The sequence below is a fragment of the Kogia breviceps genome, chromosome 12, assembly GCF_026419965.1.
Source record: "Kogia breviceps isolate mKogBre1 chromosome 12, mKogBre1 haplotype 1, whole genome shotgun sequence".
In the NCBI taxonomy this organism is placed as follows: Eukaryota; Metazoa; Chordata; class Mammalia; order Artiodactyla; family Physeteridae; genus Kogia; species Kogia breviceps.
In genome coordinates, this window is record NC_081321.1 from 85,474,938 (window position 1) to 85,501,306 (window position 26,369).

The window sequence follows — 26,369 nt, forward strand, 5'->3', positions numbered from 1 at the left end:
TGGGGGTTCTGCTCTTTTAGCTCAGCTCCATCACATGCCTGGGAGTTGGCCGGCTCTCAGCTGATCTAGACTGGCTTCGGCTGAGGCTCCTGGGGGTGACTCAGCTCGGCTCCTCTTGTCTCTCACCCTCCAGCAGGCTTTCCCTGGCATGTTCCCATGGCGATGCCAGAGGACCAGGAGGTCAAGCCCCGCCGTTCAAGGCACTTACAGGCCTCTGCTTACGTCACGTCTGCTAACAACCCACTGGCCAAAGCCTGAGCTCGGGTCAAGCATGGAGGGTACTACAGAGTTCTATGGCAAAAGGCACAGATGTAAGGAGAGGCAAAGAGCAGGGAGCAGACGATGGCTTCTCCTCCAAACCTCCACCTCACGACACATGCTTCTGTACAGCTCCCCATAAAAAGTAAGTTCATCCCATGAGGTTCAATCCCTGGCTCTCGATTTTATAAACAATTTGCTTAACAAATCAAGACAAGAAAGCAGACCCTCTTGCATTTTTCATGATTTCTTATTCCTGTAAGATGTCATCTCTGTCAACCCCATCATTTACCAGATAAAGGTACTGGGACCCAAACGGCTGAAAAGACCAATTGAAGTTTACGTAGTTCTTTGGAACAGAACTGAGTCTAAAGTTCAGATTTCCTAAAACATAGTCATTGTAATTTCTACTATTTCTCCAATTACCTTGGCCATAGCATCCAGAAAAAAGTCATTTGGGGCTGACATTGTAGCACTTTGAGTTGAGGGAGAAATCCTTCTCATCCCACATAAACACTAACTGTGTGCTCTACCAGAAAGAGGCAATGCATCCCCAAAGCAATTTGCTCCCATAGAGTACGGGGATCCCGTCCAAACATGCACATGACCCGGCACAACCCTAACTTGAAAAATCCAGGCGAATGTGAGCTCTCAAATTCACACTCGGCCTCCAACTCAAGTCTAGCCGCTTGCTTCAGCACACTCCCAAGGGCAGGCCTGCCCAGCTCCTGTTCAAATACAGCTTCCTTTTGCTGACACCAGTTGCACCAGCCAAGCGGCTCTTTTGAACCACACAACAAAAAGACACCAAAAGAGGCAGCTTTCAAGATCTAATCTATGGGTAAGACCACACTTCCCCAGGCAAGCGGGGTGGCTGTCAGCTGTCGACGACGCAGGGCCACGTTTCAGGGTGAAGCAGCCCAGAGCCTCTGCCCAGAGCCTCCCCCCTCGGCCTGATAAAGGCCTGGCTCCATCCCACAGGCAACATTCCTCCACAGAGCAGCTGCACTTAGGTTTTCATACATCCCATTGTCCTGTTGGTTTAATGAGGCCTCTTGGGCACTGGGTTTGTAAATGACAGACACCATAATGCCAAGGCCACGGAGACACAAACCACCTTGTGTTCTGCCATCTCAGAAGCCTGCATCATAAAAGGAAAATGTTTTTCACTTAAAAATAAAATACGATCGCAATAAAACCTACATGACTGTCTGGAATTTATTAATTTATTAATTCTCCTCTAGTCAGACAAGTCATTATAGCAAAGTGGTGAAAAGCATAAGCTTTGGAGACACAAACAAGTCCCACTCCATACTTGCTGAATGGCACAAGCTGTTAAACCACTTGGACCTCCAATTTCCTTGGCTAGGAATGGATATCAAAATTCCACCTTCCTCAAAGGGCTGCTGGGAGACTGAGTGAGGTCATGCATGGACAACACTTAGCCTGACATCTGATATTTTGTAAGATCTCAACAAATATTTATATAATTTAAATAAAATAAATGTGTGTGTATATATATATATTATATTTGTAATTTATCTTACCAAAATATATGTGATACTGGAAAACAATAGCCAAAATTAAGTGTGTGTGTGTGTGTGTGTGTGTGTGTGTGTGTGTATCACTATTAAATAAACCTCTTTACCAGGTCTTAATCCCCTCTCTACCAAATTAGAGAAAATGAGTTATTATTTGGAAAGTGATAACAAAATGATTACAAGCAATGATAAGTGCTATAAAATTGTCAGTTATTACCTTTATTCTTTTTGATCACATTGTTATCATTATTGAAAAAGAAACAAACTATAGAACCTTTGGAACTGGAATTTAGTTAACTTGACCAATTGATTAACTAATGGGTTTCTTTGCTCTCCAATTTTGGGAGAAAAAGGAAGGTGAAATCTTATAAGGGATGGAGATGAACTATGGTTAGAATTAGGTTAGCGTAGGGGTCAAAAAACTAGGACCACAAGGCAAATCTCGGCCACTTCCTACTTTGGTAAGTAAAGTTTTATTGAAATACAACCCCACTTATTTACACATTGCCTATGGCTGCTTTTGCAGTACAATGGCAGAGATGAGTAGTTGCAAAAGAGACCTTATGACCAACAAACCTAAAATATTTACTCTCTGGCCTTTTACAGAGAAAATTTGCTGACCCCTGGGCTAGAAAGAAAGCAACAGGCCTAGAACAGCCTTTGGTACATAGTAGGTCATCAGTAAATATTTGTTGAAAAAAATGAATGAACTGAATAAATAAAAAGGCAGGAAGCAGCTGATTTACTGCTGGTCCTGACCTATCAAGGGCTTCATGAAGTCACAACCACTTCCTATTGATGTGTCAGCTCTATTATTGTCCCAGGGAATTGTTTGAGCCATTGTTGGGAATGAATAGGGCATAAATATCACTTGTAAATCAGACACAACAGTACCGGGTCCCTGCCAGTGGGCTCCAAGTGTCCCATCCTCTATTCAAGCAGGAGAGAGGAAGCTGGGAAGAGCGGAAAATACCCTGAACTTTACATTGAGATAATACAGAGAATAGAGAGAGGAAAGAGGGCAGACTCTAAAATGTGCATTTTGCCTCTAGTTGTAGCAAAGGAAAAGGATGTGGCCTATTCCTAATCCTGCAGAACTCTACAGATAGCAATAAGAAAAGCAGACCTCCACATCAGAGAGATCAGTGAGCACAGGCATTCTGAAAACAAAAACAAGACAAAACAACTTCAGTTTAGGTTTGGCTAAGGCTTGGGTTGGACTAAAGTATTTGGACACAATTGTCTGCTAAAACTTGTATCAAAATCCCTAGCTGAGGGACCTAATCAAACGTACAAGCTTTTGCACAGCAAAGGAAACTATAAACAAAACATAAAGACAACCTACGGAATGGGAGAAAATATTTGCAACCGATGTGACTGACAAGGGCTTAATTTCCAAAATATACAAATAGCACATGCAATTCAACAAAAAAACCCAATCGAAAAATGGGCAGAAGAACTAAATAGACATTTCTCCAGAGAACACATACAGATGGCCAAGAGGCACATGAAAAGCTGCTCAGTGTCACTAATTATTAGAGAAATGCAAATCAAAACTACCATGAGGTACCACCTCACACTTGTCAGAATGGCCATCATTCAGAAGACTACAAATAGCAAATTCTAGAGAGGGTGTGGAGAAAAGGGAATCTCCTACATTGTTGGTGGGAATGTAAGTTGGTGCAGCCACTATGGAGAACAGTATGGAGGTTCCTTAAAAAACTAAAAATAGGGCTTCCCTGGTGGCGCAGTGGTTGAGAATCCGCCTGCCGATGCAGGGGACACGGGTTCGTGCCCCGGTCCGGGAAGATCCCACATGCCTCGGAGCGGCTGGGCCCGTGAGCCATGGCCACTGAGCCTGCGCGTCCGGAGCCTGTGCTCCGCAACGGGAGAGGCCACAGCAGTGAGAGGCCCACGTACCACCAAAAAAAAACCTAAAAATAGAGCTGCCATATGATCCAGCAATCCCACTCCTGGGCATATATCTAGACAAAACTCTAATTTGAAAAGATACATGCACCCCTATGTTCATAGCAGCACTACTCATGATAGCCAAGACATGGAAACTACCGAAATGTCCATCGACAGATGAACGGATAAAGAAGATGCGATACATACACACAATGGAATACTACTTGGCCATAAGAAAGAATGAAATAATGCCATTTGCAGCAACATGGATGGACCTAGAGATGATCATACTAAATGAAGTAAGTCAGAAAGAGAAAGACAAATACCATATGATGTCACTTATATGTGGAATCTAAATATTACACAAATGAACTTTTATGAAACAGAAACAGACTCGCAAACATAGAGAACAGATTTGTGGTTGCCAAGGGGGCAGGGCATGGGAGAAGGATGGAGTGGGAATTTGGGGTTAGCAGATGCAAACTATTATATAGAGAATGGATAAACAACAAAGTCCTACTGTATAGCACAGGGAACTATATTCAATATTCTATGATAAACCATAACGGAAAAGAATATAAAAAATGAATCTATATCTATATCTATATCTATATAGATAGATATCTGAATCACTTTGCTGTACAGCAGAAATTAACACAACATTGTAAATCAACTATATTTCAATTTTAAAAATTTTTTAAATTCCTAGCTGAAATGTGAATGCCAGGTCTTCTTCCCTCCTCGGAATGTGGGCTCTGCACAGGCCCAGGTTCATCTTTGATCTCTGTCTCCACCCACAGATCTTAGCACATTGCCGTGTGCTAAGTGGCCTTACATACGGGGCCTGTGCAAGACCAGATGAAGAACTGAAGCAGGTCTCAAAGAAATTGTGAACCAGCTGTCCCAGAAGGCTACTAGATAATAAGATCGACACCTGAAGATACCCTTGCTGAAGAGATCTGGAGCTGGATTCCTGGATCCACAGTTTGCCCTGAGAATTTGGCCCAGTATCTCCCTCACCTCCTAGTACCGGTAACCTGAATTTCCTCCAGGAAACTACCCTTTCCCCATTCCCAGCCGTGTGCTTTAGCTGATGACCCCTTTCCAGTCCCAGGGATGGATCCTAATTGATTAACATGTATCACATCCCTCTAGCCATGTTGGCAAGCTATTTTATAAGAGAAACACTAAAGTCTCCACGGCTTTAGTATAATAGGGTTTATTCCTTGCTCACATAACTGATGGGTGACTTTCCCCCATGCAGTGATTTAGGGACCCGGCTCTTTCTGTTTGGTGGATCTGCCCACCTTATATACATGGCACCAAGGTCCCCCTGGGGGTTATCTCCATTCCAGTCATCCACAAAGGAAAGTATCAGGTTCTTGTCACTTCTACCCATATTTATCAGCTAGAATTCTGCCACAGGGCCACAGCGAACTACAAGGGAGGTTGGGAAATGCAGTCTAGCTGTTTACACAGAAAAAAGAGATGCTTGATTTGGTAAACACTGAGTTGGTCTCTGCTACAGATGCATTTAACTTAATCAGAGCCAATGATATGTGAAGACAGGTTTACTGAGAATTCTGGAGAAAAGATATTCTCTTTTCCCATTGATTGGGTGGGAGTGGGGGGAGGGTGCCTGAAATCCTGGGACTATTAAGCAATCTGGGAATGGGGCCGGCCTGGAAAAAGCAGAGCTGACACAAGGATCATGTCATCATTCGAATCCTGAATCAAGCAATGCCTGAGCCAAGCCTATCTTGGGAGTTTTCATTATTGAGAACCAATACATTCTTGGTTTTTTTTTAAATTTTATATTGGAACATAGTTGATTAACAGTGTCGTGTTAGTTTCAGGTGTAGAGCGAAGTGATTCAGTTATACATGCATTCATTCTTTTCCTTTCTTTTCTTTTTTTTTTTTTTTTTTTTTTTTTTTTTTAATTTTTGGCCATACCCCAAGGCATGTGGGATCTTAGTTCCCTGACCAGGGATCAAACTCGTGCCCCCTGCATTGGAAGAGCAGAGTCTTAACCACTGGACCGCCAGGGAAGTCCTCATGCATCCATTCTTTTTCAAATTCTTTTCCCATTTAGGTTATTACAGAATACTGAGCAGGGTTCACTGTGCTATACAGTAGATACACATTCCTTTTTGGTTTAAGCCAGTTTGACTTGGGTTTTCTTCCACTTGCTACTAAAATTATCTAAGTTATACCATTACCGTTGGCTATCAGACTCCACCCTCCTCTCCTCTCAGTTCTATTGATGGCAAAGAGGCAGCAAAAAGAGGTTAAGAGTTCAGAATCTGCAGCTAAACTGCCTGGATTTGAACCCCAAGCTTGCTCTTGGGCACATGACATCCTTGTGCCTCAGTTTCCTCACTGATAAATGAGGAATAATAATAGTACCTGTGGCATAGGATTGTTGAAGATTCGTGAGGTAACGTGTAAATGCTGAGAATGGAGTATAACACTGAGTAAGACTATAGCAATACTTGTCACGATTACGTGGCGCCGTGCCCGACCTCTGCTGTTCCCACATTGCCTGCACTTCCAAGACTCCATCCCCTCTGCAGCTGCCTGACGCTTCCCCAGTCTCTCCTCTCCTTCCCTCCGCAGCCCTCTCTTCTCCACCCCTGCCTCTCCTACTATCTTAATTGGCATGGATTGTGGGGAAAAAATTCTTTTACTATCCGGAACAGATCCACTAGCTCACCCTGCATGAAATGGACTTTTTGTGTGTTTTCCATCTATTGGGACTGAAAATCCTCCCTTGGAAGGTGGCAGGAGGGGACCCAAGGACACAGTCCAAAATGCCACTTTCACTCTATTAAAATGTAAGGGACATAAATATAAGGAAGATAGGTATTAACAACATTAGCAAATGTTAGTAATTGTTGGAACTGGTTTAAGGGTACATGAGGGTTCATCATACTCTTTAATCTCATATGTCTGAAAATTTATATTTTATGATAAAATGCTTTTTTAAAAAAAAAAAGAAAATGAAAGGGACATGAGGTGCTCCATGAACCAGAGGCAACTGTTTATTTTCTCAAATCACCTGTCAAGGCCCCATGAACCTTATTTGACATGAAATCTAGCATCTCTTTCTAGAAGATTCCTCCTCATTCCATCTCCCCATAATCCGCGAACCCCGAGGAACTGTACAGTCCAAAAGCGGGGCTCACGTGGCTCCCACGCCCAGGCTGGGAGAAAATTGGAGTCTCGGGACCTGTCATTGCCCCTTTTCGCCACACGGGGTCACTGTTAAAAACAGATGCTGTAGGTCCTCGCGGCCGTAGCTTGCGAGGGTCCTGGTACCCGAGCAGGTTGTCCTGAACTGACTCCCCAAGGAAGTCCCCCCGGGTCCCCGTACAAAGCGCAGCAAGGGGGCCTGTGGCACTCCCAGGGTGACCACTTTTAGGGATCGGCTCTTTCAGTCCACGTGCTGAGCCGCCTTCCAGAACATCAGCCATCCCCAGACTCCCAGAATCAGGATTCCTTCTAGCATCCTCCTCAAGGCTTCACCGTTTTTTCAAATTGGTTGCATTAGGCCTCCTTTCTGAGGAGACCATCCTCCGTGGCTCCAAGGTGTTGTGCGTCTGGAAGGGAAATTGCCCTCAGTGATTCCAGGCGGCACCTCTCTCTCAACAGAAAAGGGCACACAACACATTTAGAATCAGGCAGCCCATCCTGCGACAGGACCAAGTCGGTCTCTTGCTAATTCCTCGTGGGCGGGAAGGGAAGCGAGAAGGAAAGGAGCTTGAGGTCCGTGCAGTTCACCTCTGCCTGCCACCCTGTCCAGATTTTTGCGGGCTCTCACTTCAAGAGATTGCTTGCCCTGCCTTCTGCTGATACAACTGCTTCCGTTATTTTTATTAAATCTACAGGACACGGAAGAAAATATACATTTTGTGTTTCTTTTTGCTAAAATCCCATTGACTGTCCCGTTTGGACTGTTTCGGATAGTTTGTGGACTCTCAGGGGGTGGCTCACGTGCCTTTAGAGCAGGACCACAAAGGACCACAAAATGAGCCCCGACTAAAGGACATGAGTTTTTTTTTTAACTTTTGGTTTTTACCTAATCTGCATCCCAAAGCATGTGGTAAGTGATTTTTTTCATTATAATTTTTTTAATAACCTCAATTCATACAAAATTTAGGTAATCATTATACAACTATACACTGTATTATAACAAGTGCTGGCAGTAGGTGTATTTTTTTAAGAATAGGATTAAAAAATCAGATCTTAGCTTTTTCAACTGCCTGGGGTTTCTTCTCCCTATTTTTCCTTCTGCACCTTCTTCTCCTGCTGTCTTCCTCCCTCATTGTCTCACACTTTTTACCCTCTTGAGATTTCTTTTTTTTTGCTCCCCTGATTGTTGGCCAACTCCAACTGAAATGTTTTAATCAATTATTTATTGAATAAAATATAATATTCCTGTTCTTTAAGAAACAGCTTTAGTGAAACGTTTTTTTACATCAAAGACACAAGCATACACCGGATTATGAAAATGTAAGGGCTAAAATTATAAAAAGCTTCTAAAAAAATCATAGGGGAAAAGTTTTATGACATTGATTTGGCAATGATTTGTTGGACATGACACAAAAGTAGAATCAACAAAAGAAATAAATAGACAAATTGGACTTCATCAAAACTAAAAGCGATTTGTACATTAAGGGACCCTACCAACAGAGTGAAAAGACAACCCATGGAATTGGGAGAAAATATTTATAAGTTATATACATGATAAGGGATTAATATCCAGAAATATATAAAAAACTACAACTCAACAACAAAAATCAAACAACCTAATTTAAAAGTAAAGGACTCAAATGGACATTTCTCTAAAGAAGATACACAAATGTTCCATAAGCACATAAAGAGATGTTCAACATCATGAATCTTTAAGGAAATGCACATCAAAATCACAGTGAGATACCACTTCACATCCATTAGGATGTTTTCTAGGGAAATATTTTAAATAACAAGTGTTGGCAAGGATATGGAGAAATTGAAACACTTGGGCACTCTTCCTGGGAATATAAAATGCTACTGGCACTGTGGAAAACATAGAGTAGCTCCTCGAAAAATTAAACAGAACTACCAGATGATCCAGCTGTTGGAGGAGGCCATGGAGAGGACGCTGGCCACCGATCGACCCCGGCATCGGAAGCTCCTCACCCCTCCCCTGTCCTTGGAGTGTGCATTCTGCTTGCCTTCCCTGAACTAGTAGATGCCCCAAGGACACAGCCTTGAGATAGCAAGGGGTTGTTGAGACCATCTGGACAGTATAAGTGACTGAACCCCGTTAAGGCCTCTATATAAACTTTTAAGATTCTGGCAGGCGGGTGCGGAGATCTGCTCATCTTGCAGCCCCCGTGACAAGCCTCATAAGTAAGTCCCTTTGCTTGTTAAAACTGCACTTACCAATCTGGAACCAACTGCCTCTTTCTTGGGTCTCTCCTTGCGTTCAGTGTACGGGGGCCAGTTTCAGATTTTACCTGGGAAGCTCCCAAGTTTATGAACTGACACCAGCAACTCCACTCTCGGGAACGAGAGAGGATTTCAATCTAAAATGGACCCAGAGGACAGGAAATGGAGACTCTCAGGCATGCGCCCTGGGAAGAATGGAACTTACCAACTGAGACTGATTTTCCATAAACGCCTCATTTACAGAAGACAGAGACTTATCTCCTGGCCAATAAACATCCGCCATGAATCTCTCCCCAGCATCAAGCCAGTGAACTGGCTGATTGGACTCTGGCTGGACTCCCCACTCTTTGCACTACTTGCCCATAAATATTGATACAACCCGCCCCAAACCCTCAGTGCCTCAGCTGTGGCTTATACAGCATGCATTTCCCAAACTGCAATTCCTCTGCTATTCCGGAAAAAAAACTCAATTTCTGCTCATTTGAGCTTGCCCCAGTTTACCTCTTTATTTGGGTTGAAAGGTATAGACCCAAAAGAATTGAAAGCAGGGACTCAAACAGATATTTGTACAACCATTTTCACAGTGGCATTATTCACAATAGGCAACAGGTGGAATCAACCCAAGTGCCCATCGAAGGACGAATGGGTAAACAAAATGTGGATACATATACAGTGGAATACTATTCAGCTTTAAAAAGGAAGGAACCTCCGACACATGATTCAATATGGATGAACCTTGAAGACATTCTGCTAAGTGAAATAAGCCAGATGCGAAAGGACAAATATTGTGATTCCACTTATATTTGGCACCTGGAATAGTAGTCAAATTCACAGGGACAGGTAGGAGAATGGGGGTTGCCAGGGGCTGAGGGGAGGGGGGAAAAGGGGAGTTAGTAGTTAATGGGTATGGAGTTTTGTTTGGGGATGATGAAAAAGTTCTGGAGATGAATAATGGTTATGTCGACACAACAGTGTGAACATACTTAATGCCACTGAACTGTACACTTAAGAATGGCTAACATGGTAAATTACACATCATGTATATTTACCACAATAAGAAAAAGAAAAGAAAATGAATTTCCTCTTAACTTATGTACCCTCGAATTGTATTTTTCTTAGGTCACTGGTCCTCAACTAGAGAGAGAGGCAAAAGAAAAATGAAAGAAGAAAAAAATTCTGGTGCAGATCTCCAGAAAGACTCCGAGAAGCTAGAATAAGTCAAAACCAGAATGGACCCAAGTTGAGGAGCTCAAGAATCCTAACAGTTACACGGCTTGTCCTGGATTACACAGCTCGTAAATGGGAGAGCTAACATTTAAACCCTGGGGAGTGTAGGACAGCTTGGTGATCTTCTCATATTGGAGTAAGAAGCCGGGAAAGATCTATTTCAAATGGTTTTGGGGTCTTGTCTAAGAGTCTATGACAGCTCCACATCCCCCCCCCCCATTCCCAACAAAGGTATTCGCCCCAGCAAAGTGCAATGGGGCAAGATGTCCTGGAGAACTGCATAGGCTACCCCCGCTACTGAAGACTACACATCTCGCTGGGGCTCCACTGAGGAATGTGAGGGGGTGGGAACGTTAAAGTGAGAGATGGGTGGACTTAGGGCATAAACCACCGGTTTATGGGTGTCACATTGTTACTTAGGACAGACAATTTGTGGGGGGTGTGTGTGTGTGTGTGTGTATGTGTTTGTATACTAGACTCTTTTCACAGAGCCTTTTTAAAACTTATCTCCCTTTCATCCGGAATACAAACACAAGGAATAGCTGGTTAACATTTGAAAGCTTCCATCAGAAGCCTGGAGGCCAGAAGTAACCACCGGTTCAGTATCTATGCATCACAGTAACACCAGGTAGTGAATTTAGTATGATACAGATAGAGATGGTTTTTCAATATTGAAATTAATCATGATCATCATCCAATCTTCCTTCCCTGCTGGAACATTCCCATGAGCATACAAAAATGCAGTTATTTCTCACATCTTCCAAAAATCTTTCCTTGACTCATTTCCACCCTCACCAGTTACTGCTTTATTCCTTTGCTCCCCATTTGCTGCAGAACCCAATAAAAAAAAATCCAATTTCTCCATCTCCTACTTCTCTCCTCTCATTCTTTCTTAAACCTACTCCAGTCAAGTCTTCTTCTCTACCTCTTCACTGAAATTGCTCTTGACAAATTCACTGAAAACCTCCATATGGCTAAGTCCAGAGGCATAGCATCAGTCCTCCCCACCTCTCATCGTTATTGGACACAGATGAGCACTCCCTCCTGCTTGACTCAGTTCTCTTGCACCTCTTCATATCAGTGTCCCTGGAGCTGTGATCTACTCTCTACCGACTCTCACTCCTTTGGTGATGTACTCTGTCCCAAGGCCTTAAATACAATTTATAATGCTGGTGATTCTCAAATGTCTACATAACTCCAGACTGATTTATTCAACTACTGCTTGGCATCTCTGTTTGGGTATCTGATAGCCATCTCAAACATATCATAAAACTGAATTCCTCAATATCCCCTACAAAATCCTGCTTTACTCACACCCTCCTATCCCAGTGGATAGCAACTTTATTCTTTGAATTACTCAGGCCAAAAGCATTGGAATCATCTTTGACCCCTCTCTTTCTTACTTGCCCCCCATGCAAACTATTGACAAATCTTCTTGGTCCTCCTTGTGGAATATATCAAGAGTCAGACCCCTTCTCACCACCTCCATGCTCCACCATGGTTCAAGCCACCATCATCTCTTGCTTGGTTTATTGCAATGCCTGTCGAGAAGCCTTCTCACTTGCTCCTCCAAGGTCCATTCTCAGTACAGCAGCTGGAATGATGGTTTCCTAACAGAAGCCAGATCATGTCTTTCCTCTACTCAGAACCCTCCACTATTTCCCAGAACCCTCACAGAGGCCCTTTACCTTCCATCTCCCATCACCATGTCCACCTAAGGGCCTTTGCTCCTGCAGTTCCCCCTAACTGCAATATTTCTCTTGATTATTCACTCAGCAAATTCCCTCACCAACTTTGAGTTCTTTCTCACATTTACCTTTTCAGTGAGGATTACCCTGACTGCCCTAGTCAATATGCCTTTTCAAGCTCTCCAAAAATTCTTTACCCAGCCCGGCTGTCTCTGCCTTAAAATTCTTGATAATTTTTTAGCAAAGGGCCCTGAATTTTCATTTTGCACTAGACCCTACAAGTTATGTAGCTGGCCTTCCTTAAAGACCTCTACTTGCCTCTGTCTTTTTGATTTGTAAAACAAAGAAAACAATGGTACCTTTTCCATAGGAATTTTGATAGGATTAGGTAATATATGTTAAGAACCAGGCATATTAATATATATAAATTCATTCAACAATAATTTATTATTTGTCCACTGTGCATGAGCCACTCACTGTTCTAGGAACTGGGGAAATGCCTAGAGAAAACTGCTTTCATGGAGCTTGTATTCCAGTGAGGGAAGGAAAGCCAGTAACAAACAAGACACTGTCACATGGGATACTACGTGGAGAACTAAAGTGGAGTGGTGTGACGCAGTGGCTAGATGACCACACTTGCTTAGGTGATCAGGGGCAGCTTCTCTGTGAAGTGACATTTAAATGAGAACTGATGACAAGAAAAAGTCAACTGTGCAAAAATCAGAGGGAAGAGCATTCCATGCAGAGGGAACAGCAGTTGAAAATGCCAAAGATGGGAACTAACTCGAGGTGTGGGGGCCACAGAACGAAGGCAGGACGGGGCAGCAGAGTGCATTAGAGAGGGCTTCAGGACAAGGCCAGAGAGAAGACCGGAGCCTAGATCAGGCAGGACCCAAAGCCACAGCGACTGGCTGGTGCTTGGTTAAAAGTGTGATGGCAAGTCATTCACGAGTTTTAAGCTGGGAACATTTGGTCTTACTTATATGTTTAAAAGGTAATTCTGGGGCTTCCCTGGTGGCACAGTGGTTGGGAATCTGCCTGCCAATGCAGGGGACACAGGTTGGAGCCCTGGTCTGGGAAGATCCCACATGCCGCAGAGCAACTAAGCCCGTGAGCCACAACTACTGAGCCTGCGCGTCTGGAGCCTGTGCTCCGCAACAAGAGAGGCCGCGATAGTGAGAGGCCCACGTACCGTGATGAAGAGTGGCCCCCGCTCGCCGCAACTGGAGAAAGCCCTCGCACAGAAACGAAGACCCAACACAGCCAAAATAAAACAAAAAAACAAACAGGTAATTCTGACTGCTATTTGAAAAATGGATTGCGGGGGGCAAAGGTGGAAGGACGGAGGTCAAGTAGAATGTTACAATGCTACTATGATAATGTAAGCAAGAGATGATGGCAGCTTGAACCAGGATGGGAGTGGTGAGAATGAAGAGAAGTGGTCAGATTCATGCTAGGATCCTAACCACTGAAGGTAGAATCAATAGGAATTGCTGGTACTCTTGGTGGAAAGGAAGAGTAACAAAAATGACTCGAGTAATTGGGAGGATAAATGTTCACAATGATCAAGTAAATATCAAAAATTATTATGTAAATACCAAATATTACCAGCTACTAATAGTTGATTAGTAATGAATCCTAATTAAGAATTATGATGGTATCTTTTTTTTTAAGTCTTTATTGAATTTGTTACAGTATTGCTTCTGTTTTTTATGTTTTGGTTTTTTGGCCACGAGGCATGTGGGATCTTAGATCCCCAACGAGGGATCGAACCCACACCCCCTGCACTGGAAGGCAAAGTCTTAACCACTGGACCGCCAGGGAAGTCCCTAGGATGTTATCTTGAAATAACATCCTAACTAGAAAGGTGCCCTGAGGATGGTGAATGCCCAATAAACGTTAGTTGATGGAATGAATGAACTGGGGAGAGGGAGACCGCTGACAGGGAGGGAGAGGGGGGAAGCTGGAGAGAAACACTGCCTACTTCACAACTTTGCCTAAAGCAGGACCTGCTGACTGGTCTTCACAAAAAGGAAAAACAAAAATCACAAAAAAAGAAAGTGTGCTGCGTGCAAAGATTTGCCCTAACAAAGGAAAAGGAAAGGGCCAAGAGGACAGGGAGACACGTGTTTGGACACATCCCCTTCCTGGGAAAGCTGACTCCTGAGAGGGCCAGGATCTGATGAGTGTGCAGGAAATCCTTTTGCCCTGTCAGTTCCTAGTAACAACCGGGCGCATTTGTTTACTCTCTCAAAGCACGATGCAGAGGGACCAGGAGGGGTGTTCAGGGCCAGGTGAAGGCATGGACATTTATTTATCCATCTGTGCATTCAGCACTCTCCGTCGGTTGGGAAGCATAAAGGAGAAGCGATGCCATGACCCCAATGTACTGCTACCTGGAGACATAGCACTTCAACCCAAACTAATAGTCTCTTGAGCCCTGGTATCTTATACTCACAATAATAACCTTCCTGTAAATTCAGCCCCTGAGAAATGTCAATGGAACTAAGGGGATTCCTCTCCATGAAGATTAAAAGTTTAAACTATTTCCAAATCATTAATAGTGCTACACAGGTACATGTGGGGTGCACCATGTGAAGTTTAGTCCACTTTTGACTTAAAAGAGTGATATTTTGTATGGTTCAGCCTGATATTTACCTCTGCAGGCTGATGAAATCGTTTAGGCAAAACACCGCCATGACAATAAATCCTAGCTTAAGTATAGCCCCACTACACTCTCCTCAAAATCTTAGAATGTTTGTTTCCTTTGAGAAAGTCATTTTGAGGGATTTAAGCCAATTCAGATTACTTGGGGGAGAAAATAATTTACCTATAGTCCTCTAGGATGCACCCAGATTTCAAGCCAACCACCAAAGGTGTTCAAGGCTGAACAAAATTTGGAGGGAGAGAAATCTTAGGGTGAGAAATGTGAAAAGAAATGGTTTATAATATCCTGTAAATGTGGAGAAGCAGAGTAGATATCATGTCACTCAACCCCCTTATTTTATCACAGAGGTTGAAGAGCTTGCTCGAGGTCAGGGTCAGTGGTTTGGGGCGGAACTGGAGCCAGACCCTTGTATGTATTGAACCAACTCTCTCTTCTGAACCAATATTCATCACAATTGGAAAGAGCCTGGGACTCGTGGATTAAAACCATTTTGTAAGAAATAGAAAAATATTTAACACAAGTTACAAGAATTTGATTTCCCAGGTATCAAAATAATAATCCAAAAGAAAGGGCTTCCCTGGTGGCGCAGTGGTTGAGAGTCCGCCCGCCGACGCAGGGGACGCGGGTTCGTGCCCCGGTCCGGGAAGATCCCACGTGCCGCGGAGCGGCTGGGCCCGTGAGCCGTGGCCGCTGAGCCTGCGCGTCCGGAGCCTGTGCTCCGCGACGGAGAGGACACAACAGTGAGGGGCCCGCGTACCACAAAAAAAAAAAAAAAAAAAAAATCCAAAAGAAAAAGACGTGGAAAAAACTCACCAAGAAACAAGGAAGGGCTTCCTTGGTGGAGCAGTGGTTGAGAGTCCGCGTGCGATGCAGGGGACGCGGGTTCGTGCCCCGGTCCGGGAGGATCCCACGTGCCGCGGAGCGGCTAGGCCCGTGAGCCATGGCCGCTGAGCCTGCGCGTCCGGAGCCTGTGCTCTGAGCCTGCGCGTCCGGAGCCTGTGCTCCGCAACGGGAGAGGCCACAACAGTGAGAGGCCCGCGTACCACCAAAAAAAAAAAAAAAAAAAAAAAAAAGATAATATGTGCAAAAGTATGGTGGAAGTTATAATGCATGAGGCAATGTGACTTACCCACTTCTGTGTCCTCAGAGCCCAGTATACTGTCTGGCATTCCATAAATGTCTGTTGAATGAATAAAAGAATGAGTGAAATTTACAGTGTGATGGCAACCAAAATTAAAAAATCATCCTGTTAACACGACATATGTCTATACAATCAAAGGTATTAGGAAGTATTGGGGACAACTACCTATATAAATCAAGTCAAATAAAATATTACTTAGACTTTTATTTGAAGACTTTTTAAAGAGGTTATTTCAAACCATGATATTAAACTATAGGCTACTCTCAGTTTAGCTTGTTAAGTCCTTTGATTTAGAAAAGTGGAAGCTATTTTTACCCAAAGCAGAGAAAGGAGAAGGGCAAAGAAAAAAAGAATTCAACAGTGCTCAGCAGATGGGTACAAGAAAGAGCTTTTTTTAAAAAAAAAAAAAAAAACAGAAGAATGTGGGCTTCTTTTTAGTAATTTCTATATCTGGAATATAAACAGTTATCGAATTGTTTCAATGTTGACATAAGATATGAAGGAGAGAAGAAACTATATTGTGCTCTGGCCAAGATGTTTCAGGTGCCAAGAATTCTACCCAATTAGTACACAAAAAGAATATCCAGGAGAATCAACAGCAAGCTATTCCTATAAAAAAAACTGGATTCCACTGAAAATGCCTATTCAGCATAAAATCCACACGCTGGGCCGGAAAAACACTTCTCTTCTCCTGAGAGAGACTACCTACCTTTAATGCTACTTGAAATTATGAATTGAGATTCTGAAAGTCTGTTTTGTTAGTTCTGTTTGTTCCACTTGGCCTGTATTTAAATTTTATCAAGGACCACATTTCCAGATAGTTCGCTCTGATTTTGAAACCGTGGGTAATCATTAGTTAAATCCGTTTCACCTGTAATCTGCCTTCACTAATCAAGGTCGTTTTAATTGTTGCTGCAAAAGTCTCACAAGTCCTCCAAGCTGCATACAGCCCAAACCGTAAGATGTTTGCCTGAGTCGTCTTCAGGAGCTTGAAGTCAGCTGCGTCTAGTTCGAGCTGAGCCGGTAAAGACCGGTTAGGACCACCCACCATCCAACTGGGCATGCGCGAGTGTTCGCCCAGTGACCTTCCGGGCATGCGGAGGCCTGTATACTAGTTACACCTGCGCAGAAAGTCAATTACCACCCCTTTTCCAATCACGCTCCGCACGCTCCCCACGCCTCAGACAGTCCTGCTTCTTTGTTAGTTGTCTGGTAGATACCCGGAGCCGCTTGCCTTCGCGGAGGTGGATTTGAAGTTTGTTCTCCAGTTTCCTCGTTTGGTTGCCTTGCGAATAAGCCCTCTCTTTGCTGCAAACCTCAGCGTTAGCGTTTTGGCTGGTTGTGCAGCGAGCAAGACGAACCTGGTTCGGTAACGATTTCTCATGCTGAAAGTTTTCAGGGATGTAGTATTGTTTTCCTTTTTCTAAGTTTTTACTTCCCAAAGCACCATCTTCATTTGGAAAAATTCTAGGAGTTCTTGGATTTGTTGAACCTACGTGAAGCCAACTTTTTCAGTTTTCTAGATAGCTGCTCCAGAGAGAACAACAGCTAGTTGATGTTCGGAGCTCTTTTTCTTCCTTAGTCTAGCAAAAATTGCAGGGAGAATGAAAAATAAATCTTCACCAGAAAGCTCACCTTAGATATAAATTTCTGGCCTTTTTTATTCCCCTGCAAAGCAAAAGATACAATTGATTCCCCAGTAAACAGGTTTGTTCTACTTAAGAAGCATAAGTTTGACCCATTGGCCATTTCACAAGGTCCAGAAATATCTTGTTCAAGATTCAAGATCCAAAGCAGGTCCTGTGGATGATGCTTCAGCGTCAACCAGTGGCTTCACACTGCCTGGATTCAAGTCCCTGCTCCACCACTTACTAGCCTTGCGACCTTGGACAAGTGAGTAAACCTCTGTCTGCCTCAGTCTTATCTGCAAAATGGGGTTAGTATATTGTGGCGAGCATTGCCCTCTGAGGAAGGCGCCATTAAGACCCTCATAAGCCTCAGGGCCCGATTGTACTCTCCTTGGTATGCATCCTGGACTTTATGGTATGAACGTAAAAAAGGAGATGGCCTCTGGCCAAATCGCTCCAGGAACCTGCTCAGTTACTGGGAGTCCCTGGTTGTTCCCTAAAGCTAGGAAAAGCAACCCTGGAGGGGAAATTGGTGCCTTTGAGGGAGAAGCCGAGAAGCCAATCAACCAGCTGATGCCGATAAGGCATGACTAAGCAAATTCCCTGCTTTAGGGGTATATATACGGCTACGCTTTGTTATTAAACTTGCCTTGCAACCATCAGTTGCTTGTGCCCTTCTGATCCCATACCTTGGTGCGTTCAGTTCCCTACCCCCTCTCGTCGATTGTTGCTGCACTTTGAGGACCCGCCGCGGCTGGCGGCAGTATATGATACTAATACCTCTGTCCTAGGCTTGTGGTGAAGATTGAGTTAAAAGTTTATAGAGTGCCTGGCGTGTGTGAAAGCTGTGTGTGTGTTTGTGATGGTGATGATGAGAATAATGATTCTCCCTCCTTGGAATGCTGGGCAGGGCACACGTGAAATGCTTTATCAGTCGAAGTGACCAAGTACTAAAGTCTCGGTAACTGGTATGATGTAGAGAAAGGACCACTAACAGCTCAGAATGCTATAGCCATAGGGGCTGCACAACAGTATTACCCAGGAAGTGTCCCAGCCCCTCTTTTGCTTTTTCCAATATGGGAAAAGTCTCCACATTCCAATCAGGAAATTAATCCTCTCACCCAAGAGGAAATTATCACCTCTCATGTTGTCACCGCTGAGGACAGATCGCGGGGGCAAAGGAGGTGAGTACTAGTCGAGGGGGACATAAGGAGGAAGCAATGAGAGAGCAGGAGGGCAGCTCTGGGCAGGGGAAAGCCATCCCCAGGTCTTAAGTAACTGCCAGCAGCATAATAGGGGATATTGGAGAGGACAGACTGCCTGTGTAGGATTGTTGATTTAAAATCCTTGTCTGGCTTCAGCGGTGCCCTGGAGGAGCGGACGGGCCATCCCGTCCGAGGTGTGTGTAACACACCGACTTACTGTGACCTAGGAAAGTCTGCCAAGGATGTCTTCAGCAAAGGATATGAGTTTAGCATGGTCAAAATAGATCTGAGAACGAAGTTATGTGGTGGAGTGGAATTTTCTACTTCTGGTCATGCTTACACTGTTACAGGGAAAACATCAGGCCCTTAAAATTCTTCTGTGAAATGTCAAACGTGTGAACTTTTTATTCTTCCAGAGAACTGTAATCCTCCCCACACTGAAGCCCAGATATGGAGTCCATCCTAAGGGAGGTGCTTGAAGGCTTGCCCGGAACTTCTCATGTTCGTGCCACATTTCAGGTCAGTCCCACAGTGTTATTTTCAATGTGTTGCTCAGCGACGGTGTAGTGTCATGTTACAAAGGAGATGACCTGACCCTCCAGTCGTCCACATGTCCTGCACCACTTTTTCATGACCTTGTAATATACTGGTCTCTGTGGGAAAGTGGAATCTTTGATTTTACATCAGAGTAAAATAAACCCAACACATTCAGAAAAAAAAAAAAAAAAAAATCCTTGTCTGAAAACAACTTTGAATGGTTAAGAGACAAACTATAACAATCAGTAAAAAGGAGTATGGACCACAGTACAGAAAATGACATTCCACCCCGTGAGGGACACACAGATCAGCAGAACGGCATCAACCCGGGACAGAGGAAATCCAGAGGTACCTCACAGCTACACTGGGCTAAGGGTGTAGATTCGTGTAGCTGTTGTCTATGACATTAGCATATTCTAATAATAATGTTAAGAATGGTTGAGCACCCACTATGTGCTAGGCACCATTTTAAGCACTTGTTCATTGCAGGGAGGCAGTGGTAGAGATTTGAAATAACTTGAAGAATCTCTGTTCATAGCAATCGAATGAGCCTCACAGAAATAAAACTATTCAATTTCTAAACAAATCCACGTATTTAGAAATGTTTCTAATGCAACTAATAGATAAAGTGTATGAACAGGTCCTGAACTGCGGAATCCCCATGGCCACTGGCAAGCTAACTTCTACATCCTCGTAATTTAAAAATGGAACATTCAACCTACTAAAATCTAGGATAGTATTTCCCTAGGCAAGAGCAATAGAACATAGATCTGGAGGTGCTAAGGTTAGTTTGCAAAGAGAAAACATCTCTTGGTCTAAAAGTTCTGGAAAATACTGCTGTAAGCAAAGTTGAACTGTTTTTGTTTGGTTTTGTTACCTTATGTTTTATTGAGGGATGTCTCAGAACCTTTAATGAGCTAATGAGCGTGGTCAATCCCTAAGAAAGGGACGGCAGAGGCAGGGTTTTCCAAATTATCCAATAGAATTCTTCCCCAGCACCCCTTGTAGCATCTTCCACAACTATTTAGGAAATGCAAGTATGGTTCATTCTCTCCCCTGCCAGGAATCTAACCCATTCCAAGACCCAGACACTTATCCATGTTCTTCAGAGAGAAAACAATCAGAAAAAAAGCTTCCAATTTCTTTCCTTCGTGTATTAGTTAAGGTAACACAGCTGCTATAACATTAACCTCAATCTCATTGACTTCACACAATAAAATTTAATTTTTCCTTAAGCAGCAGTCGTCCATGCCAGTGGAATCACCTAGGAAGCTTTGAAAAATACGATTTCTGTGCCCCACCCCCAGACGTACTGATTTGATTGTTCTGGAGTAGGGTAGACACTGGAAAAGAAAAAAATTTAAGCTTCTCCAAAATTCTAAATGAGGTTGAAATGCACTGAACCAAGGGATTGTAAGGACTTCCTCACCTGGCGTCTTCTCATTCAGAGCTCTGGGTTAGCCTCTGAAGGGCTTATCTGTACCAGAATTTTCTTGGATTATTGATCAATATAATGTAATGTTATTTCAAAAATCCAGAGAGAAAGATTTTGCAGAATAAGAATTATTTAACCAAAACTAGTCTCTAACTGCCAGTCTCCCAATTAACTCAGTGTCATGAGATGTACCCTTATAAGCCTGTCTTGTTGATTAGCACAGACGTTATCCTTTGTGGTACTCGGCCTGACATTTTCTATCATGTCAGTGAGACCGGGGCACCACCTGCTATTTATTCATTAGCTATTGTTTTAAGCAGTAGAGGGTACTGGTTAACAGTACTGGATCTAGAGTCACCCAGTTTGAAAACTGGATCCTCACTTACTAGCTGTGTGACCTTGGAAAAGTTGTTGCCTAACCTCTCTGCCTCAGTTGCCTCATCTATAAAATGGGGAGAACAATCCTATTTCACCAAGAATTATGAGGAGTAGATAGGTTAATCCACGGGGAAGTCTAACATAGTGAGAAGCACGTAGTAAGTTTTCAACAAATGTTGACTTGTTATTTTTCTTACTTTAAATACAGGTCTCCGCTCTAAGCTGCTGGGGACACAGAAGATGAAGGCCAGCCCCTCTCTGCAAGGAATTCACAGCTGGGCACAGGAGACAGACATACAGACCAGAGAATTATGATGGATATGACTGGGCTTTCATAGAATGATGCGCAAAATGCTGGGAAGGTCTCCAAGATGGTATTGGAGGAGCAGGACAGGAAACCTTCCTAGAAGAGATGCCATTAGATCTGGGCCTCAAAGGGTAAGATGAGACCTATAGACTCAGTTATTTGCTACTGAAGTGACCTGGAATAGGGGAGAGGATGGGTCAAGAACCCAACCAGTGGCATCTGCAAAGAGACATTTCTTTGTGGCAGAGTTTGCCACCTTCCTCGTCCAAGTCAAGGACCCGGCCTTCTGCAACGTCCCCTCCATGCCTGGAACTGTGCCGTTTATGGGCGTCCCTGCTTAAACTGCCTGATGGCGAGCTCAGACCTTTGCATTCAGGGGGTGAGGCCTGCAGTTTTCCATGGTGTGGCTGCGTAAATGTTGGCAGGGCCTGGGGCCAGAAGTAGGCAGGACCAGAGGCGAATGGGCAGGGCAGTAGGAGGCAGGAGCTTTTTCTTGGGGGTTTCGTAAGGCACAAAAATTCCGGACCATGTCTCTGCCTCAGCGCCTTGAGGATATCCTGTCATTGAGCCAGACGTGTATACAGTTGAGAGCGGCCGATTTCACCACGACCCCTAGATTGGCCATTTTTCCTGTCTAGAGGCAGTTCTCACAGATCATCTGTTTCAATCCAGGAAAAGGAGAGGAAAAGATTTAAAAGCAAACACTGAAATGAGAAAGAATTCACTGGGCGTTCGTCAGACTAAGTTAATGTAGCTAAATAGTCCTGACAGGTGCCTGACGTGGAGAAGAAGGAAATATTTCCTCACCATGCTACAAATTTTAATACTTCTTTTTCTTGGATTGGCGGCACAAACTCTCTGTTCCCTGCCTGAAACTGCAGAGCAGGTAAGATGAAACTTGCATTTTTTAAAAATGTGTTTACGTTCACGATTGTGTACGTAAACTTTGTTGCTTTCCTACGTTGTCATAGGTAAATGGTACTATCTGGACTTCACAAAATAGAAAAGCCTGTGGAGAATAGGATGTTAACGGGGATGTGTCTGAAGGGGTGCTAACCCAGTTCTATTCCCGTGTTAAAACGCCATTGTTGGGATCTCTGATTTAAGTGCTAACGTCCCTCTATCCATTGTGGATTTCGCTATCCTTTTTGTCGGTTTGCTTTCATGAATACCTCCCATTGCATCATTCTGAGTGTAGGAAATAACAATGGCTGTAGAGAGCTGAGTAGAGAGGAGCTCTGGGGAGCTCCAGGCTGGATGATAACCGATTGAGAAACACAGTGTCACCAAGTGTGCCAGGAATCCATCCATCTACCTACCACGAGTTGAGTAGAAGCACCCAGGGCAGTCGAATGGATAATCCTTGTGATGGACACCAGCACTCCTGCCTGTCCAGCAGGCTCCCGTGAGCTGTCGTCATATAGCAGGTTCAATACCAGTTCTGCAGCAAGTCCAGGCTAAAGGAGGGTATGTGAGGGACTTCCCTGGCAGTCCAGTGGTTAGGACTCCATGCTTCCACAGCAGGGGGCATGGGTTCAGCCCCTGGGTGGGGAACTAAGATTCTGCACACTGCACAGCCAAAAGTAAAAATAAATAAAGGGGGAGGTATGTGAGAAGCAATCTGAGTGATTTATTTAAAACGCATTTCACGGGATAGGGTTTCTCTATTAATAATAAATTATTAATAATTATTATTTATTATTATTTATTAATATTTATTAATAATAATAAATTATTAATAATAAAACACAAACATGATTCTGGCATCTGTGCCAGGCAATTATTTTTACATATGTATACACTCTGTTTTCATATTCCTTTCCATTATGGTTTATCACAGGATACTGAGTATGGGTCTCTGTGCCATACAATAGGACCTTGTGATTTATCCGTTCTGTATAGAACAGTTTGCATCTGCCAATCCCAAACTCCCAATCCATCCCTCCCCTATCCCCCCACCCCCTTGGCAACCACAATTCTGTTCCCTGTGTCTGCGAATCTGTTCTGTGCCAGACACATTTTTATCAACACCAATTTTACTCCAGTTGGCTCTACTCGGATAAGGTTTTTCACTGGCACATTGGAAGATGGCATAAGGGTTAAGTGCTCCAGGTGTGAGGTTAGATAGGGGCAAGTTTGAACTGGGGCTTTTCTTTGTTTAACAGCTATCTGAGGACCAGTCACTGCTCCGTGGCTTACTGGCTGTTGACCCCTGGGCGTGTTACTTAGTCCCTGTAAGCTTCAGTTTCTCCCCATCGTTGATCCACAGGCAGCAGGAATTGTCACCCACATCACCGCCATCATCACACTGTTGAGTGCTTTCTTTGCTACCCAAGTCAGGCCTTGGCTGATTTTAAAACTGAGTTTACCTTTTTAGACGGGACTGCATGGGAGAGAGAATGAGCCTTTCCATTTGAAAAGGACAATTTGAAGATCAAGGGGTTCCTTGAAGAGAGAGTATTCTGGCTTACTAAGAAAAGAAAAAGTACTGTCACCCCATAAACTTATCCAAATGGGAAACCCTAATGTAAAGAAAATCCTGCTTAAAAGAAGTGTAGATATGCCCTAACCGTTAAAGGGAATTAATTCAAACAGTATCTAAGAGTGGCTTTTATTATTTCACAGAGAACATTCTAGTGCTGTTGTGGTTCATAATGATCACCAAATGAAAGCTGCCAGTAAAAACAGATTTTGTTTTCTACATACCACTCTACAGTATGGGGGAAGCAATAACTGATCAAGGAATCATAAGGCCACTAACTGACGGTGTGACCTTGGGCAAGTCACTGGACCTACCCCCACCTCAGTTTTCTCCCCACTAAAATGAGGATGATGATACCTCCCCTACTTGTCTTTAGGGTGATCAAGATCAAATAAGTTGATGCCTTTGGAAGTGTGCATAACCATATATTGCCCTGTAAATGTAAGCATTCTTCTTACGCAGCCTTTACATACTTCAATGAACTTAGAAGCAGTTATTTTCCCACCACCCGTAACCTAATGCTGGGCCCAAAGGATAAGCTGTGGGATGACGAAGAAATAGGAGAAGTGGTCCTCTCAGCAAGGGGTTTTGAAGTGGAGAGAAAGTCAACAGAACGTTCTCCACTGTCCAGCCATAGGGAGAAGTCGAGAAAAGGCAGAGAAATGAGTGTGTTTTTGTGGACGTGGTGTTACACAGGGTGTTGAGGTGTGGATGGCCAAGGCCAGGGGAAAGAACACTCCGATGAGGAGAGGCAACAAGCCAGACGCAGGTGAGAACAGAAATGTCACAGGAAGAAGCCTTTATGGCCCATGATATTCTAGATACTGGACTAGGTGGTTTGCACGTGTTATATCACTCAGGTCTCAATAACCTGCAGGGTGCTTATTAATATCCCCCCTTTACAGATGATGGCAAAAAATAAGGAATTCATTCAAGACTGTATGCTTAGCAGGATACAAAGGTTGATTCTAAACTTAGGTCTTCTGAGCCTCAAGTGCAGTGTCTCTTCATTGTACAAAGCTGCTGCTTCTCGAGTGTGATGGGGAGATGAAGGAGACTTGAGAAAGAGGAGGATATCCATGCAGTATCAGCACCAGGATTGCAGACAAGGGGCCCTGAAGACAAGGCCAAAGTGTATCTGTGCCATTCATTTCAGCAGTGAATTCTCTGCCACCTGATGTTGCCAAGTGATTATTTCTAGTGTGTCTGTGATTTCCCACAAGTCATTCATTCAGATGTCCATCGACAGGTGAATGGACAAAGAAGATGTGGCACATATACACAGTGGAATATTACTCAGCCATAAAAAGGAACTAAATTGAGCTATTTGTAATGAGGTGGGTGGACCTAGAGTCTGTCATACAGAGTGAAGTAAGTCAGAAAGAGAAAAACAAATACCACGTGCTAATGCATATATATGGGATCAAAAAAATGGCACTGATGAACCTAGCGGCAGGACAGGAATAAAGATGTAGACGTAGAGAATGGACTTGAGGACACAGGGTGGGAGGGGGAAACTGGGGCGAAGTGAGGATAGCATCAACATATATACACTACCGACTGTAAAACTGTTAGCTAGTGGGAAGCAGCCGCATAGCACAGGGAGATCAGCTCGGTGCTTTGTGACCACCTAGAGGGGTGGGATAGGGAGGGTGGGAGGGAGATGCAAGAGGGAGGGGACATGGGGATATACGTATGCATATGGCTGACTCGCTTTGTTGTACAACAGAAACTAACACAGTATTGTGAAGCAATTAACTCCAGTAAAGATCTATTTTTAAAAAGTCAAATATTTACTAAGCACTACTATGTGCTAGACACTGCTCTAGGTGCTTAAGGTACAGCAGAGAACAAGACAGGAAAACATCTCTGCTCTTACAGAGCCCACGTTCTAGCTGGATTATAATCAAAAGACTGCAAACATCTTCGGAACAGGAACTGTATGCTTCACAGCATTTAGCACCCAAACTAGACCATTCCTATGGAATCAATGCTGAAAGAATATTCTTGATCTCGAATAACCTGCTTACAATTTCCCGTTTGAAAAGTGTACCCTGCAGTATACTTCCGGTTTCCCATTTGGATATGTGTAAATAGTGACATTGCTCTACTTTGTTAGACTCCAGACTTGAGGTCAGTTATGGCCAATGGGTGGTATGAGCGGCACCTTCCCTCGCCCACAGCCATGGTAGACATTGCTTGTTGATTCCAACACTCCTTGCAGATAAGATGGAAAGACCCGCCAGTCATTACCAATCAACCTCGTGGCCATCCCTGTCGTTTCATTTACATGAGGCTAATGGAGAAGATTGGCCAACCCAGGCTCTGCTAATGGGACTTGATTATTTTTTTTTTTTAATGTTTTCACAGGCAAAAAGATGTGATAAGAAGTCTCTCCTTACAATTAGGACTGAGTGCCAATCCTGCTCACTCAACTTTGGAATGAAATGCCCAGATGGTTACACCAAGGTTACCAATGGCACCGTGGGGGTCCGCGATTGCAGGTACTCATTATGAGAAAATACGTG

The 26,369-nt window shown here is 43.7% G+C and overlaps 1 protein-coding gene across 1 annotated transcript in view; it reads left to right on the plus strand.

The window, feature by feature from the left end:
• The first annotated feature begins 22,166 nt into the window (after positions 1–22,166).
• The window catches only part of STAB2 (stabilin 2), a 148,144-nt gene continuing 143,941 nt past the window's right edge, over positions 22,167–26,369 (plus strand). Inside the window, exons 1-2 of the mRNA XM_059080137.2 lie at positions 22,167–22,245; positions 26,212–26,345. Of these exons, the coding sequence (XP_058936120.1) occupies positions 22,168–22,245; positions 26,212–26,345 (212 nt within the window). The 5' untranslated portion in view covers position 22,167. The remainder of the gene's footprint in view (positions 22,246–26,211; positions 26,346–26,369) is intronic.